The sequence below is a fragment of the Gavia stellata genome, chromosome 5 (genome assembly GCF_030936135.1).
Source record: "Gavia stellata isolate bGavSte3 chromosome 5, bGavSte3.hap2, whole genome shotgun sequence".
NCBI lineage: Eukaryota > Metazoa > Chordata > Aves > Gaviiformes > Gaviidae > Gavia > Gavia stellata.
In genome coordinates, this window is record NC_082598.1 from 6,357,297 (window position 1) to 6,374,183 (window position 16,887).

The following is a 16,887-nucleotide window of genomic DNA, read 5'->3' on the forward strand; positions in this document are numbered from 1 at the left end:
CACAGAGGACAACTAGACATCCTGAACTATTAAAAAACAGTGGTATAGAAAATTAAAAGGCATAAAATACCGAACCAAAAAGGTTCCAAATAAGGCATCAGCAGGTCCCGACTGGATGTGCTCCTGTTACCTGCATCACCCTCCCAGCCAGGGTGGTTAGGAAAGATGCGTTAGGATTGTGTTTCTGACCTCAATCACTAAGCACTACAAGCAACCAGAAGGGTTCAAGTTCTGTTCAAAAAAAGAAAAAATAAACCCGAAAACACAAAACAAGGAGTATTCTTTTTGGTAAGTATTTCTTAGAAAATAAAAACGTTAAAGCAATTTGTTTAAATGATTCTTTAAAAAAAGACAACATTCCTGTAAAGTAAAAATATATATATATAGAAATAGAGTATAATTTTTTTTGTTTTTTTAAAAAAAGACATTCAGTATCACGTCAGCGGATTCTGATCAACTTCCCATCCGTCTTCTGCAATAACCGCTGCTCGTTAAGGCAAAACGTCAGGTTGGCACCGTTACAACAGCTGAATCAAACTGGCCAAAGGCGAAGCAGAGCAGGCAGTGCGCCAGCATCAGCGAGGCTGCTTCTCCCGCACGCTGACCGAGCCGTCCTCCATGCCGAAGTACACCACCTCTGCCATGTCAATGAAGAGTCCTGTCTCCACCACACCTGCAGAACAAGAGTTCATGTGCTGGTTAATGCCAGAGCCACCCCATTGCTTAAATCATCTGCTCTGACCATGTTTTTGTTCATTAAAAGGTGCTAATGCCTCCACCAGACGTTTGGACAGAGGTGTCCAACGTGGGTGATGGTGCATCAGCCATACAGGGAGCATCCGGGAAGTCTTTTCCATGCAGCCACCCCCAAAGGAAACTCTCCCCAGAGAGTAGAAACAACTCCCAAAGTTCCCCGCAATGTTCACACCAGCCCAGCCACCACCATTACACTAACACAATCACGAGCACAGCATTTTCAGCCATCTGAAGACCCGCGGGAACAAGAGGAAGCTACATGCAGCCACAGGCTTACTCACTTTGCCTTTAAACACATCTAAAAAATGATCCTGTTAGAGAACACCTGGATAACACTCGTTCAAGTGTTAAGACTCAGCAGATCTGATATACCTCTTCAAATTGTAGCCCATTTGCAAATGTACTTTTGGTTGCATTTAATTATGGGGTGCTCCTAGCTTCACAGTGATCACTGATCCACAGCCAGAGGCCAGAAAGGTGCAAAGAAATGGAGAACAAGGGCTACCACAAGCGCAAGGTGGCCAGAGCCCTGCTATCACCACTGTATTTAGGCTTTAACAGTTCAGCTCATCCACTTCTGGGTAGGGAAGATGCTCTCTTCCCCTTAGCAGGTCCATTTCTGAGCAGCAACTGCATTAGGATACAGAGCGCTGCACCAGGGACAGCCCAGACCAACAGCGGTCATCGTTTCATTTAGATCGGTAACTGGTTCATTTAGATCTGCTCCTGCAAAAGGTCTGAACCTGCCATCTACTGCTGGCTGCGAGCAAGTGCCAGGAAATTATTCAGACAGCAAAGACACCGGAACAAGCCAAGGCAGAGGTAGCATCCTAGCAGTTGATCTGGATCATCCAGAAGCAGCTCTGGTCTGGGCAGCAGGTCTCATCCAAGGCCGGAGATCTTGCAGAGAGGCTGTTTTGTTTGCAAACAGTGCGATCAGCCACTGCTTGTCTCTTGTACAGCAATAGCTACAGCGATAGCTAGGATACGCTGCACCCTCACAGCAAGGTGAGCCTGTAGGACCACACAACAGTAACAGGATGCAGAACTGAAAGCAGCTTCTGGAAAATACCAGTGCAAACCCTCCTTCCAGAGTCCAACAGTGTTTCCATTAAAAGCCTCTCTCTAAATGGGCACAAGGAGAGTAAGGAAGAACACAGGATTGGTGTGGCTAATGGAAAACAGTGTCAGAAGTCGGCATTGCCCCAGGTTTTCACCACCATATGGGCATGCCACTTGGGTACAGTCACACTAATTCACCTGATAGACCTCTGAAGTAGAAACAAATGTAGAGACTCATGAGATGGCAGTAAACACGCACACACATTTCCTCCTATCCAGGGGAGAGCTCCCATGGTCAGGGTTATCTTGCACAGGTCAAGCCTTAGCTAGCTTTTGCTTTTTTAAAAAAAAATCACAGACATTACCTGGTATCATTTTTATAGCAGTGTTCACTTCACTCCATTCATGAACCTTGTCAAACTTCCAGTCCAGGATGAAGTTCCCGTTGTCTGTCACCACAGGGCCCTGGGAATCAAACACATTTGTCACACTGAGAGCTCCTTGTCTACCAAGCTCAGCCAGGGACTGTCACAGCCTCTCACCAGGACCAGCCAGCCCTGCTGCAACAGTTTAGAGAGAGACATCATTCAAGTAAATCAGGGAAGTCCACAATAAGCCTGTAAGTAAAACCATCACGCAAGGCAACTGCTCGTTCCTCATTCTCCTGCATACTGATAATCATGCAGAAGCGGGAAACGATGCAATTTCATCACTGCAACAGGGGATCCTTATCACAAGAGTAAAACTACATTAATGTCCTAAAAAGGGCTACTACAGGCAACTGAAGCCAAAATAAGACCCCTCCGGCCCAGTGGTAAGAGCGTGCTGCTGGATGCCATGGGGAGGTTTTGGAGTTGAAGAATTGCTGGCCTTCAGCATCCCAGACATGCCCAGCACTCTTTCAAGCCCAAGAGAAGGAAAAATTGGGTCCTTTCAAGAGAGCAGAGACAGCTGAGCACAAAGCACTTCGGCAGCACTGAGCAGGGCATGCAACCACACGTGCCAGGAGGGACCAGCATCCTCCGAGGACACGGCTCGTGCTGGAGCAGCACCGATGTGCATTCCCCGAGCAAGGCTGGTCTCAACTTCACAGAGAACAACTGGTTTGCTCTTTTCAGGCACCCAAATGCAGTCCCTACAGCCTCTTGGGATTAGAGACATTAAAAACAAGTGTTCAGCCTTCAGGCGTTAACTCCAGCCGTTACTGCAGACAGTCCTCCTTTTCCCTTGCCAGGCGATGTCGGCTGGCAAAGCCCCGCTGCCCACGTCAAGATAGTACAGCAGCAGCAGCGGAGACAAAGCATCTTCAGTTTTAATTTAGTCTGGCTCTGTGTAGTACAAAGGAGCCTGGGGTGGAGCGTGAGCTGCCCCCCCAACTTCAGACCCTCTTTGGCAGCGCAGACTGCCCTCCAGCTCCCCAACATCCCCGCAGAGCAGCGGGTCAGATCTGGGCTGGCAATCCCTCCCCTCCCTGCTCAGGGATGCTTGCTTTAGGAGACATAAGCCAGAGAGGCTTTCCATGAGCAGCCTGAACACCTAAACAGATAGTTCATTAACCAAGGTATAATTAGGAGGAATTACACAAGATGCCACTCGCGGGAGTGAAAGCCCAGATTCGATTAGATGAAAGGCCAGACCCCTGGTCCTTCGTTTGGCCACGTTCAGGTGGCTTCTCTGCGGAAGCAGAGCCGAGCAGGGACACATACCGCTTTGCTAACAGCCATACGCAGCTCCGCAGCACCTCCAAAGTTTTTGGTCAGGGCTCTGGTGACAGGGACATAAGCCATGGGGATGACTTCAATAGGAATTCCCTTCTTCCACTGCTCCCCAAGGCTCTTTGATTTTTTCCTGAGGACACAGTTTGAGGTGGGATTAGGTTCAGACATTGCATTGCTAACACCATTAACATAACGCACTTATCACATTATCTTGCAAACCCCTCAGGCATAAGGCCCTGGAGGGCACAGCGATCAGTTCACATGTGCACACGTATAGGAAGAAGCACTTTAACGTGTGATGCTCTATTCACTCATAAGCCCTGTTTTGACATGTTTTGGACAAGCAGGACACGAGTTGTTATTTCCACAGCCCTGCGGCTGTATGTACAGAAGGGGAAATTTATTCCACGCTGACAATCACTGAGCTCAGAGAGCAGAGCAGCCATTTCCCCACAAGCTCTGCTGACTCCTAAGCAGGCTTGCTGAGTGGAATATTAAGAAAAAAAGCCAAACTGAATTGCTGAAGCACTGGGAGTCAGGCTCATTTCCACCTATTCCTGCTCCCCTGACCCACTGGAAGGACAAAAATGGCCTAACACAGGATCATCCGAATCCTCCCACGGGACAGAGAGTTATAATGAATAGTAATATTTTTACCTGTAATCAGCAATAACGATGAAGCATTTTGCGTATCCTGCAACTATCTTCTCCTGCGTCAAGCAACCACTGCAAAGGGGAAGAAAAAAAAATATAAAAATCAGAAAACAGACTGCTTTTCAGTGTGCCTGATGGTCCTAAAGTCCAGTCACCTCCATCATGTTCTTGCTGGTTTTGGTGCTGCTGTTGCCCCATGCCAGGACTCCTTCCCCTGCCCCATCACATTATCCCCTTTGTCCCTTGCGCACGCTCTCGGTCAGGAGCCATCTCCCTCTGCAGGTGCACACACGGCCCTGCAGAGGATCCCTTCAGCCTCTCCAGCCCACCCTAGAGACATCCACAGCCAGAAAAGAATGCTCAGAGGCCACCTGTCACCAGCACCACACACAGACAGATGGACAGCAAGGCTCACCCGCCACCTTTGATAAGGTTGAGGTCAGAGTCCACTTCATCTGCTCCATCGATGGCAACATCAAGCTGTAAGAAGAGGAGAAACTTGGTGTAGAAACCTCTCCCATGCAGCGTCAAGGCGCTGCTCTGGGCGCAGCTCAGGAGGGTGTCAGGTCCCAAGCAGCAGCCAGAAATGTCGCTAAAGCTGAGACCGCCTTGATGCCAGCCTGACCAGAGATGAGCATCTGATCAGCCACCCAAGGATACCAGCCCCAGCTAAACCACAGGCATGTGATAGCAGGAGAAAGAAAAACCAAAACCAACTGCTGGCCTTCTCAAGGCACATCACTTTAGCCTCTAGTGTTGTCAGCTAAGGGGTGGGAGGCTCCTGGGGAAAATCTTGGTCACAACACCTCAGCAACGCTGTATCCCCATCTCAGGCCAGCAAGCCTCAGCCTGGAAGAGGTGCCAAACACCTGGAGGAAACACAACTCAGCAGCCTACTTGCCATCTAAAGGGACAAGCACTAAGACAAGACTAAGGCTTGGGGAAAAAAAAATAAACTAAGCTAGTTCTCGCTCATGTTCAGCAGCATGGATGCCTAAACTCTTCTCCTCAGGAGAGGACAAAGGAGCCTGACGCTTTATGAAGGACCAGGTTGAAGGAAGGTCGGGTGAGGACTCATCTCTGCGGTCCCACTTACCTCTGGATGTCGGTCCAAGTCACTTAGTGTTAAGCCGTTCTGCAGGATCAGCTGACGGGCCTGTGCACCAAGAAGACAGCAAATACCGTTTACTGGAGGCAGGAAAGGAAAACAGACTCATGGTGTCATTCCCCTGGCTGCGGCAAGGATGGAGTCTCCCTGGGAGAGCTCCACCGCTTCACCCTGAGCTGGTGGAGAGGCTGCAGCTGGCAGCAGGAACGCACAGCAAGGAAAAAAATATGCTTCCAGATCAGATTATTTTAATCAAAAGAAAACCCTGCTGCTGATTTGAACTAAAATGCTCAGATGGTGCAACAGGACTCCTGGGTTCAGGTCTCTGTGTACTAAATAGCAGGAGGCCCCCTCAGCTTGGTGGGAATCACTTGTATCTAAGCATTACAGCAGATACGGGATTTCCGAGTCCTGTGTTGTTTCAGCTTGGGCATCATTCTCCCTGCACCTATCCAGCCCCTCTGACTTCCTTTGACTGAAAAATGGGAGCAAGAAAATGAAATATTTACACCATAGCAATACAGGACTAACAATGAGAATATTTTTCATATTGGAAAGAGGCAAACTAAAAAGCAAAAAAGAAAAGTACAACTCATGGAAAAAGTGTGGGAAGCCTCCTGAAACAGCTGTTTGGTGGTTCTGATCTCCTGAAGTGGCTGTGTATTTCCCTCTAGTGGCAATACAACTCAGAGCACCCAGAGTTACCCTCCACTCGGTCCATCAGTTTAAACAGGCATTCAAGCTCAGAGAACCTTGAACTGGTTGAATTTTCTGTGTTACAAATCATCACCTGAGTGAGACTCCCTCCTTGCATGGCCTCTGCTCAAGCCTGAACTGCCTACCATGCTGTAGCTAGTCCAACAAACCCCAGTGCGATAGCCTGGATCAACTGATTCCCCTGAATTTTACCCACTAACGCTAACAAAGTGCATCAGTCACATGTACTGGCATCCCAGAAACATTAAGAAGAACTAGCAGGTGGTACTCCTGACAATGAGATATGATTTGAATCATTTATCGAGGCATTTCATAGCATGCAGTTTTAACCCCCATGGGCTGTGGGCTCTTGATATGTGCATTAGAATTGCCCTAAGGACTCACAAAATTAAAAGAATAAAAATCAGTGGGTTTACATTTGTTACATGGTGTCCGTGTAAAGAGGTTTCAGGGATCTGGGAACTGAAAGCGTTGAAAAACACTATGCTGCACATGGAGGCCAGACCCTGAACAGGCTTAGAGTCAGCAGTGTGGAAACGAGGTGGCTCTCTTCAGGCTCTCTGCCTGCAAGGTGATGGGAGCAGACCAGCAGGAATCAAAAGCAGAGCTCCCGCAACTGGGGGAAAGCGGCAGTAACTGCGCAGCACTTGCCAAGAACGGTCTCACTCCGTGCTCTCGGCACACATCCGGGTGGAAAGAAGAAACAACACAAAAGCCAAGGGACAGATACTTACCCTGGCTCTAGCTTTACTGATGGTGATGGAATAACCCAACCTGACAACAGGGAAGGGAGGAGAATAAAAGCCCACTGAAACCAATTCTTCCTTGCCAGTGACCTCAGGCAGCCATTTACACCTGTACGTAGCGAAAATAAGATGCTGTTTTGCTGACCTGGGAATGCTTCACCCGGAATTAGTTGAGGTCTAAGAGACTGCAAAAGATACAAGGCAGTCCCATGTCTCGGGGATTTTGGCTCATGCAGGCATACGATCTTTGTCTTCCCTTTAACAGCAACCTTGTTTTACTGGTAAGAAACTCCATAGGGTTACATGACCTATCCCAACATTTCAAGGCAGGGCAGGCTCCAGCACATGTTCACCACGAGAGTTTTATAACCATTTTCTGTAAGACCTAACGACTGAACTCAGAGGAGCTTTCCTAGGTTCAAATGGGACATGGTGCCTCAGGATGGGGATCATTTTAGACAGATCAAAGACAGACTGTCACTACAGCGTATTTATGCAACAGAAGTACCGATATAGGTTAAACAAAAATATCTAGTGTTTACTTTCTGCCATTTGCAGCAGTGTGTATTATATCCCAGTTGGCCACTGGTTGTTTGCAACAGCTGGGAAAAGAGAGAGTCCCATCGCCCCACACTCACACTTAAAGAACATCTGCAGGGTAAGAGGATGTTAAGTTTTCATAGGGTTTTAGCATCATTCAGGTTGGTCTCTATCCAACCTCCAGGTCAAAGCAGGGTCAGCTACCAGGTTGCTCTGGGCTTTACCCACTCAGGTCTTGAAAACCTCCAAGGACGGACTCTGCACAGCCCCTCTGGGCAGCCTGCCTCACTGCTTGATTGCCCTCAGAGTGAAAAAGTTGTGACAAAAGTACAATCCCAAGGTCCACACCAAGACCATGAGGACATATGCCCAATTCCTAGACCGGGGCATTGCCACCCAGCCTCAAAAACCCCACAGGTGGTCCCCATCATGTCACTTCTCCCTGCCCGAAGGGGACAGGGTGACAGCTGCTACTCTGCAGCATATTCCCACCTCAGGGAATAGAGGCAGAGAGACGAAGGCCAGTTGCCTGAAGGCGTGGAAGCAGCTCAGAAGCTTCCCCAGTAGCTCTGCGTTTCACCACCAAGCCATGTTCTCCCTCTCCCCGCAGACCTCTCAATGGCTAGCTTGGCGTGAAACAATCCCTGCAAAAGCTGCACAGCAAAGGAAAGATTAAGCTGATTTCTCTTCTGCAATTTCTTATAAAAGCCAGTTGATGCATTTCAAGTTCCTCCTGAAAACACATGAGCTTGCTATTATTGTTTGCAGAGTGATTTTTACAGCTTTCAGGGCTTGATACGGAATCAAAGGAGACTAAGTGTCTCCAATGAGTTTGGCATTATGAGTCTGGTTCACCACTGAACAGCATTTTTCTGCAAGCAGGATCCAGATCAAGCCACGCACCAACACTGACAAAACCAGCATCACCACACTGGTTTGAAACACGCCTCCCAGTACCACGGCATCCCTGCAGCTCAGGTCAGGGTAACACAGCACCATCACTGCCGGCTTCATGAGGTCCATCTGCAGGCTGCAGCACGGCTGCTTTCACTGGTGCTTTTGGTTAACTCACACCACAGTGAGCCAGTCCGGAGAGCGGCATGGTTGCCTCCCGCAGCCAAAGAGAAGATCTCCTGCGTGAATGTTTGGACTAGCAGAAAGCAAAGGAGGAAAGCGCTTACCTGAAAAGACGTAGGGATGCAGACAATTGTCAGGTTCTCCTGTTTAACCCGCTCAGCTGTAGGAAAAAACCCAGAAGCCTCGGTTTGTTTGTTGCAGAAGGAAAAAAATACACCAGCTTTCGCTTTAAGAAGTCTCAGTTCAGAGCAGCCCCTTTGAATCACTGCAATTACTTGCTTGGCTTGCAAATAACTCAGTCACGCTCAAAATGCAAACAGGTGCCACCCTGCATAGGCTAAGGCTCAGTTTCTACAGTCAGAAATGTTTAAACACCCACCCTGGCTCAGCCCAAGACACTATGAGCCATTAACCTTTGTGTCTCCAGCCGCAGAGGAGCCTCGTGAGCAAATCATCACCTGGGAAATTAGCTCCACTCCCCTCTCTCACTCCATTAGACAAGTTTTGCTGTGCTCCTTGTAAACAGAAAGCTTCAGCAGCTGTCTAAAAGGTTTTCTGGCTTGTTGCCTTGGGGACATCACATCCATTTATTATAGAACATTTAAATATATAGCAGGGAGAGGACTAATAAAATACAGTATTCCATTAAATGGAAGGAGATATTTCCTCCCTCAAGTTAACCTCAAATGACTAAAATCTATTACTAAAATAACATTTTATCCATAATGATATCTTAGTAATTACAATACTTAGGCATAAGCCAACAGCCCAAGAGTCAGCAACAGCTCTTGCACCAGAGCAAGCACATGGGCTACATGCTTCAAGGTAATGTTGCTGCTGGAAGGACTGAAGATGCGATACATAAGGCTGTATGTTGTTACAACCCACATCCCAGTGCTAATGCATTCAGTAGACATGAAAAGTCAGACTTTGCAGCCTGAAACAGGCACTCCACTTTAAATACTATATCCATTTATTTAGAGACCGATTCTGTGTTAGAGTCGGGAGTGGTTGCAATATGAGCCAACCCCAGAAAGCTGAACCGCAGCTCCCAGACAAATAAGCGTATTGCACACACAGCCTGGGGCTAGGTGAGTGCCAAGGGGCAGGCACAGCACCATCTCTGCTGTTTCCTTGAGAAGCAAAGCACTGCGCTGTGCTCAGACCTCAGCCCCGCTCACCCGCAGTGGGCTGGGGACAGCTCTGCCCAAGGGAGCTGAGGGTCACACGGAGAATTCCCAGCAACACGGAAGCACCCAGGTGAGATTCACTGAATTCTGCTTCTGAATGGGAGTCCCACTCTGTGTCCAAGCAAGCTTCCCATGAACAAGAGGGCTGATGCTGTACTCCAGACCCATCACGCATGGCTGCTCTGTTTTGCATCCAAGGACAGCAAAGCAGGACTAGGTACAGCACCTCCACAAGCAGATATGCCCTAGGGCTGAAAGTGCCCCGCAAAGGAAACTTTAAACCTCTGCACCCTCTGTAATGAGGCGTGACGATAATTACCCTCACATTCACTTTGCAAAAATGCATTTGCCTTGCTTCAGTATTTTGCTGAAATTTTCTGAATCACACCTTGACAATACTTGCACCTGGGGCAAACAGATAAACCTAGCTGTAGAGTATTAAAAAAAAAAAAAATGCAGCAGGATTTCACATTCCCTATTTTCATTACACCTCAGCAGGACCCTCAGTGTGAATAATGTGGATGTGAGCAAGCAGCATACAAGTCAGCCGCATACAAATGGGTTAACGGAAGCAGAGCAGCTGCATGGCCCAAAGCCACGAAGCAAGTTAGGACTGGGCAGAGCTGGAAGGAAACAGAGGGATTTAGCTCCAGTTTGTGGTGGGTGCCAGTAAAGTGCTTTGCCTGGCTGTATGGGGAGAACAGGTGGCAAATCATTACCTCCTCAGGACTCCCTATGCAATAAATTTGGAGCACAAGACCCAGTTTTCAGCTTCAAGGAGGAGACAGCAGTCAATGAACAGACCTGACACATCAGCTCTAAGTGAGCATCCAGACGATTTAGCTGGTTTTTCAAGTAGTTGGGACAGCTGGACAAGGGGACTTTCTGCAGCAGGAGGGATGTGAAGGGGAACATCCTACCTAATCGATGCACTGCATGGACAATTGTAGAACCGCTTCCAATCCCAAGAACTTGATTGTTCTGCAAATCAAAGAGAGACAGAGGAGAACTGTTACTGGGGGCTCAGCACAAGGGCTGTCTGCTTTTCCCAGTAGACTCGACGTGATAAAGACATGCAAGGGGAACCTTGCCCAGAGATGCATGCCGACACACAACGTCTTAGCATGCTGCCGGCAAGGACGGGAACACACTGCGCCAGCGAGGGCATGACCACTCTCTGCGGCTAAGGGATTTTAAGCAACTTGCCCTCTCCTTAAAGGACACATGCTTGCTAAATACCACCACAGGCTGACTCTCAGGGTGTTCAATGCACACTCATTGCTGGTTGCTGGCACTCCATGCACGCTCTGCTGCCGGAAAGCTGGGAGTTTCAGACAATACCACAGAGGAAGAAGCTGAAACAACCTCAAGATAACATCTCCCAAGGAAGCCACACAGTAAAAGCATGGGTATGCTGCCAATGGTATTGTTAGTAAACAGTATGGATGCACCAGCAGCCACAGCAAAGAACACAGCAGCTGTTCCTGAGTCTAATAAAAACCGCCCTCCAAAACAGTATACAACTGCCTATGTGAGAGTTCAGCAAGACACCTGAAAGACGGGTGAGCCTGGCAGCATATGCTGAAGAGGATCACATTTTAACCACAGCTCAGCCCTGGACTTTCTCTGCTTATGGTCTGGTTTAAGAAGGATCACTACCATCTCATCCATAACACAAACACGCTTCTGAATGGTGCTGCAGGCTGAGGGTGGATGAGTGCAATTGTGTTACCTCTGCAAAAGGATGCTCTGCAGTGTAAATCTGTTTATTATCAGCTCAATCTCCCACCCACTGAGAGCTACCTGCAGCCTCTTACACACTTCCAATTTTCAACATACTTCCCCTTCTTTGGATGGGATCCAAAGCTTAAATTGACTTAAGGAGGCCCAATATCCCTATGGAGACTTCAGATGAGAAAGACTTGAAGGGAGCCAGAGATGCAGGCACAGAGCTGTTGGAGAAAGAGCTCCAGACCTGTCCAATGTCCATGTGCAGCAAATCCAGAGTTCAGCAGCTGAGGAAAAACCCACACCTGCAGCATTTCAACCAGCTTAAATCATACTGGCATGTAAGCTTGCCTGGAAAGGGGGAGCTCAAGGCAGGTCACGGTTGCCTAGGATTAATGATTTCCCCAGCTTCCGCAGGTTAAAAGCTTAAAAAAACCAAAAGTTCTCCAAAACCCAGCACACAACCAGAGATTCGGCTTATATCCCAGCCCTCACTAACCACTGTGACTCTGCAAAAGATGGGGAAAGCAACAGATCGCAGCTGCACGCCTGCAACAGAAACCCGATAGCTCCCAAGGTTTCTCAGTTTCACCTGCCTGCCAGGCAGAGCCAAGCGCAGCCAGCCAAGGAAGGGGCAAGCAAAGCTACGTGGAGGCTGGCAGAACACAGGCAGTAATGGTGTTCCCAAAAGACTTGTTTCGACCTGGGAAGAGGCAGTTTCTTCTCTTTGCCCTCATTTCTACAGGGTGGGACAGCTTCTTGGAGCAGCTGGATGCTCTAAAGGGATGGGGAAAGCCTCAGCATCAGCCACTCCACTGTAATGAAGTGGGAAGAGCATTTATCAGTGATGAGGGGTGAAGCACCCTCCTTTAGGCAGTGGCAAGACCTTGGACTAAGTGGGTTTCCCATCAAAACAGTTTAAGCCAGTCTAAACTGGTGCTGTCACAACCCCTGCCTTACTGTGGCTCCCACCTCTCTCTCCTCAGCTCCAACCCCAGCCAGATCAGGGGCAAAACCAGCCAAAACCCATCCACTTTTAAAAACAGGGGCGAGAAGCAGAGCACAAGGTCAGTGTGCAAGGGGCAGGTCCAGCTCACAGCACTGAGGAGCAGCACCCCATGCAAAAAAAAAGACATTTCAGGTTGTTTACTAAAACTCCAGCAAATAAAACCAAGGCACTGAGCCACAGCACAGCTGAGGATCCACACACGGACTCCAGGAGCAGAGTCAGCAGTGACCAGAGCATTGTCTCAGCTAACCTGGGGGTCAAGAGACGCTGTCTGATGTTGGAGATGCCGACAAGGCAGCGCATATCAAATGGCTGTCAGCAGCACCACACAGGCTGGCTGGTCCAACGTAAGTTTCCAAGACTAGCATTTATGTGGGCAAAGAGCAGGAGATAAATACAGTGCAAAGCCCAAAGTTTCATAGAATGGTTTGCGTTGGAAGGGACCTTAAAGATCATCTAGTCCAAAACCCTGCCATGGGCAGGGACACCTTCCCCTAGACCAGGTTGCTCAAAGTCCCATCCAACATGGCCTTGAACACTTCCAGGGTTGGGGCATCCACAACTTCTCTGGGCAACCCATTTCAGTGTCTCACCACCCTCACAGTGAAGAATTTCTTCCTAATATCTATTCTAATTCTACCCTCTTTTCAGCTTAAATCCATTACCCCTTGTCCTATCACTACACGCCCTTGTAAAAAGTCCCTCTCCAGCTTTCTTGCAGGACCCATTCAGGTACTGGAGGGCTGCTATAAGGTCTCCCTGGAGCCTTCACTTCTCCAGGCTGAACAACCCCAACTATCTCAGCCTGGTTTCATAGGCGAGGTGCCCCAACCCCCCGATCATCTGCATGGCCCTCCTCTGGACTCCTCCAACAGGTCCATGTCCTGCTTATGTTGGGGGCCCCTGAGCTGGACGCAGTACTGCAGGTGGGGTCTCACCAGAGCGGAGTAAAAGGGGAGGATCACCTCCCTCAACCTGCTGGTCATGCTTCTTTTGATACAGCCCAGGATATGGTTGGCTTTCTGGGCTGCAGGTGCACATTGCCAGGTCATGTTGAGCTTCTCATCAACCAACACCCCCAAGTCCTTCTCCTCAAGGCTGCTCTCAGTCCATTCTCTACCCAGCCTATATTTGTGCTTGGGATTGCCCTGACCGACGTGCAGGACCTTGCACTTGGCCTTGCTGAACTTCATGAGGTTCACATGGGCCCACCTCTCAAGCCTGTCAAGGTCCCTCTGGATGGCATCCCTTCTCTCCAGTGTATCGACCGCACCACACAGCTTGGCATTGTCAGCAAACTTGCTGAGGGTGCACTCAGTTTTCCTCGGTAATCCTCAGCCCTCCGGGGCAGCAGGACCTACAGTTATCACCCATCTTTTCATTCCTAATGGAGACGCTAACAGGGCCTGCCTTTGGAGGTGTTGCATAAACGCAAAGCCAGCTCTCCCCAAGCAGCTTACGGCTCTAAAGCCGTGCCAGCCCCGCTCCTCCGAGCCATCACGGCAGCACAGCCCACGGCTTCCAAGGTTGGTCATCTTGGTGTCCGCTCCAGTACTGGGGAACTCCACTCCTACAGCTGCCCGGGGACAAGCGCTGTGGGTAAACACACCAATCTGGCTTTAATTAAAAAAAAATCAAGATAAAAAAGTTCTCCTCTCCTAATCCCCCCACCCACCCCCAGGTTTATGTCTGCTGCAGGCTGCACAAGGAGCTGCTGTGTTGGCACAGATTGGGATGGGTGTGAAGGAGGATGCCAAGAAAGAAGCCTGATCTAGTACTGGTACCAAGCCCCCGGTGCCACCAATTTACAGCACAGTTAAGCAGACGAGATTTGTCCAGCATAACTAAACCCTGAAGTCAGTGGCATCTCCCACACATCCCTGCCGTGCAAGGGAGGGAGTCTGCATCTGCAGCTTTGCTTTCGGAGATTATGTTGCTCTCTCCGTTAACAGCGACAGCTCTAACGGCCAAACACAAAACTATCCGTTACAAACAGCAGCTGCACCCTCCCAATGCAAGCTGAAGGGGAGACAGGTTTTCTCTGACAGCTGAGACCATCTAACTCCTTGGCGGTGACTCTAACCTGCTTCTCCACCGTTGCTTCAAGCCAACTTGCACGGCAAGCATTGCAATATTACCCCAGCCGCTGCATATTTTACTTAATCAGCCTCGCTACCCAGGCCCTGAACTTTAATCAGGTGGGACATGGCCAGAAACATCATTCTAAGTTTGCTTGACCGTAAGACAGCACAAAGTCCTGCTATTTCACTGGGAAAAGTCCAAAATTGAGTCCTGTTTTAGCTCATATCGAAAGCGCACCCAGCTCATGACAACCCGCAGCAGCGGTTGTGCCTCAGCTCCACGCCTTGCGACACAAAGTCCTCCTGCAACTCCTCAATGTGCAACTTTGGGGCTTGCTTTGGATAAGAAAGGGGGGTTTTATGCAACTGCCGGTCCATCCCCCAGGCTCCCCCACCCCACAGACTGGTTTTGAGTGCATTGGCCTGGCAGAGGGGTAGGTTTCAGATAGCATGTGGCTGTGCTCTCTGCAGGCAGGTACAGATTGCTTAGAGGAAGGAGAGGCTGCAAAACAAGTGAAATACTTATGGGACATCAGGGAAGCCATCAGGAACTGAACCTCAAGACACCAACCCAGCGGGGAGGGGGGAGCAGGAAGGAAAAAGGAATTTTTTTCGCCCCTGACTGCTAACATCTACCTCCTTGGCAGCGACTCTACCGTTTCATCACTGCTGTTGCAAAAGGGCTTGCAGAGCAAACATTGTGATAAACCACTGTGTGACTTTAACCGTTGATCTTCCAGGCGTTCACAATCAGGCTGTGCCAAACCTCAAGCAGCTCCAGTCCTATCTGACCTTCAAGGGGTTGATTAAAGCCCTTTGCTGTGTTTCCCTCCCTGCAGAGGACAGGACATGACCCCCTGATTAGGGGCTGTTGCTCCTTGCTTGGGTGCTCAGAAATAGGGTGCAGCAGCGGAGCACCCCAGACTTGATAAAAGGAACAGGACATGGCGTTAGCCTGAACTCCCACCACAGCCCAGCTTGCAGGAGGGTGCACGGTGAAAGTTTAGAGGTGCAAGACGTTACCCCAAACTCGGGGTGCACCGTGCTGAGCCGGGCAAAGCACGGAGCCACTGCCTGGAAGGTGTGGGCTGGGCGAGCACAGAGACCGGAGGAGAAAAGTAGCTTTCTCCCTTCTCTCTAGGCTAAAGGAGCGCAGGCCAAAGCAAAGGAGGAAGAGGCTCAGCGGGGCTCGTCCGTGCACCCCGGGGTCCCTCCTTGCACTCCGGGTCCGTCCGTGCTTTGGGGGGGAGCGAGGGGTCCGTGCACCCCACAACCCGTCCGTGCACCCCGTGGCTGCTCCATGCACTGGAGGGGTCCGTGCAACCTGAAGCCCGTCTGTGCACTGGGAGGCTCCGTGCACCCCATGGCCACTCGTGCACTGGGGGGGGTCCCTGCACCCCGGGACCACTCCGTGCACTGCGGGGTCGCTGCTCCCTACGGCCACTCCGTGCACCCCGGGGTCCGTCCCTGCAACCCGGGGCCACTCCGTGTATCGGGAGGCTCCGCGCACCCCACGGCCACTCGGTGCAGCGGGCGTTCCCTGCCCCCCGTGGCCGCTCCGCGCAGCGGGGGGGTCCGTGCGCCCCGTGCCCCGAGCAGGGCTGGGCTCCGGCCGGCTCACCTGGACGTGCTTGTCCACCGCCGCGCAGGCGGCCAGCCTCTTGGCCTCCTCTGCCATGGTGCCGCCAAGCCGCCCGCGGGCGAAGGCGCGCCTCCCCGCCGCCGGCCCCGCTCTGACCCTCCCCGGCGGCCGGGCAGCCAGGGGCGTGCTGCGGAGCGGGCCGAGCCGGCCGGGGAGCCGCATGCCGCCGCGGCCCGCCCCCGGGGGGCTCTCCCGCACGGGCTGGAGGCCTGGGCCGAGCCGGCTGCCTTCCTCCTCCTCCTCCTCCGGGAGGCTGGGACTTGTAGTGCTGCGAGCCGCGAACTACAGCTCCCACAATGCACGACCGGGCACGGCACGGCACGGCACGGCACGGCACGGCACGGCTCCGGGTGCCCGCTCCGCCCGCCGCGCCCACCCGACCGGCAGCCCCGAGGCAACTTGTGTTATCGATGTATATACATGCATGTATACCCATATATCGGGTTTGCCAGGGGTGGAGGGGTTGAGGCTTTCCCGTAAAGTGCAGAGGAATGGGAAATGTTCCACCTGGAAGTGCTGGGGGAGGAGAGAGGGTGGCGGGGGGGCCCTGCACGGCGCCAGGCAATGCGGTGAGCTCAGGGGGGTTACTGGAGCTCTGAGTGGGCTTCCAGAGGTGTTAAGGAAGAGCCTTTCTTGGACTTTTACTCAAACTTTGTAGTATGATCTCACAGAATCACAGAATCACTAAGGTTGGAAAAGACCTGTAAGATCATCAAGTCCAACCTAAAAAAAAGAAAAAAAAACACCCACACACAACACACCAAAAACCAACCCACCCAACACCACACAGCACCATGCCCATCAAGCCACATCCCACAATGCCACATCCACACACTTCTTGAATACCTCCAGAGAGGGT

General features: G+C 50.7%; 1 protein-coding gene across 1 annotated transcript; it reads right to left on the reverse strand.

Annotated features, from left to right (window-relative positions):
* Window positions 1–395: 395 nt before the first annotated feature.
* Window positions 396–16,190, reverse strand: RPIA (ribose 5-phosphate isomerase A). The gene is made up of 9 exons (XM_059817967.1): window positions 16,008–16,190; window positions 10,489–10,549; window positions 8,483–8,538; window positions 5,287–5,346; window positions 4,606–4,670; window positions 4,194–4,262; window positions 3,525–3,666; window positions 2,184–2,283; window positions 396–673 (listed from the first exon to the last, which is right to left on the reverse strand). The coding sequence occupies exons 1-9, from the start codon at window positions 16,188–16,190 to the stop codon at window positions 576–578; spliced, it is 834 nt and encodes a 277-aa protein (XP_059673950.1). The 3' UTR covers window positions 396–575.
* Window positions 16,191–16,887: the final 697 nt, after the last annotated feature.

Bases quoted from the DNA above. Each gene is read 5' to 3' on its own strand.
- RPIA (XM_059817967.1), bottom strand. From the start codon at position 16,190: ATGCGGCTCCCCGGCCGGCTCGGCCCGCTCCGCAGCACGCCCCTGGCT. The intron at 5,347-8,482 runs GTAAGCGCTTTC...CTTGGTGCACAG, and splicing joins GCATCCCTACGTCTTTTCAG to GCCCGTCAGCTGATCCTGCA. The intron at 4,263-4,605 runs GTGAGCCTTGCT...TCCCCTTTGCAG, and splicing joins AACCTTATCAAAGGTGGCGG to TGGTTGCTTGACGCAGGAGA.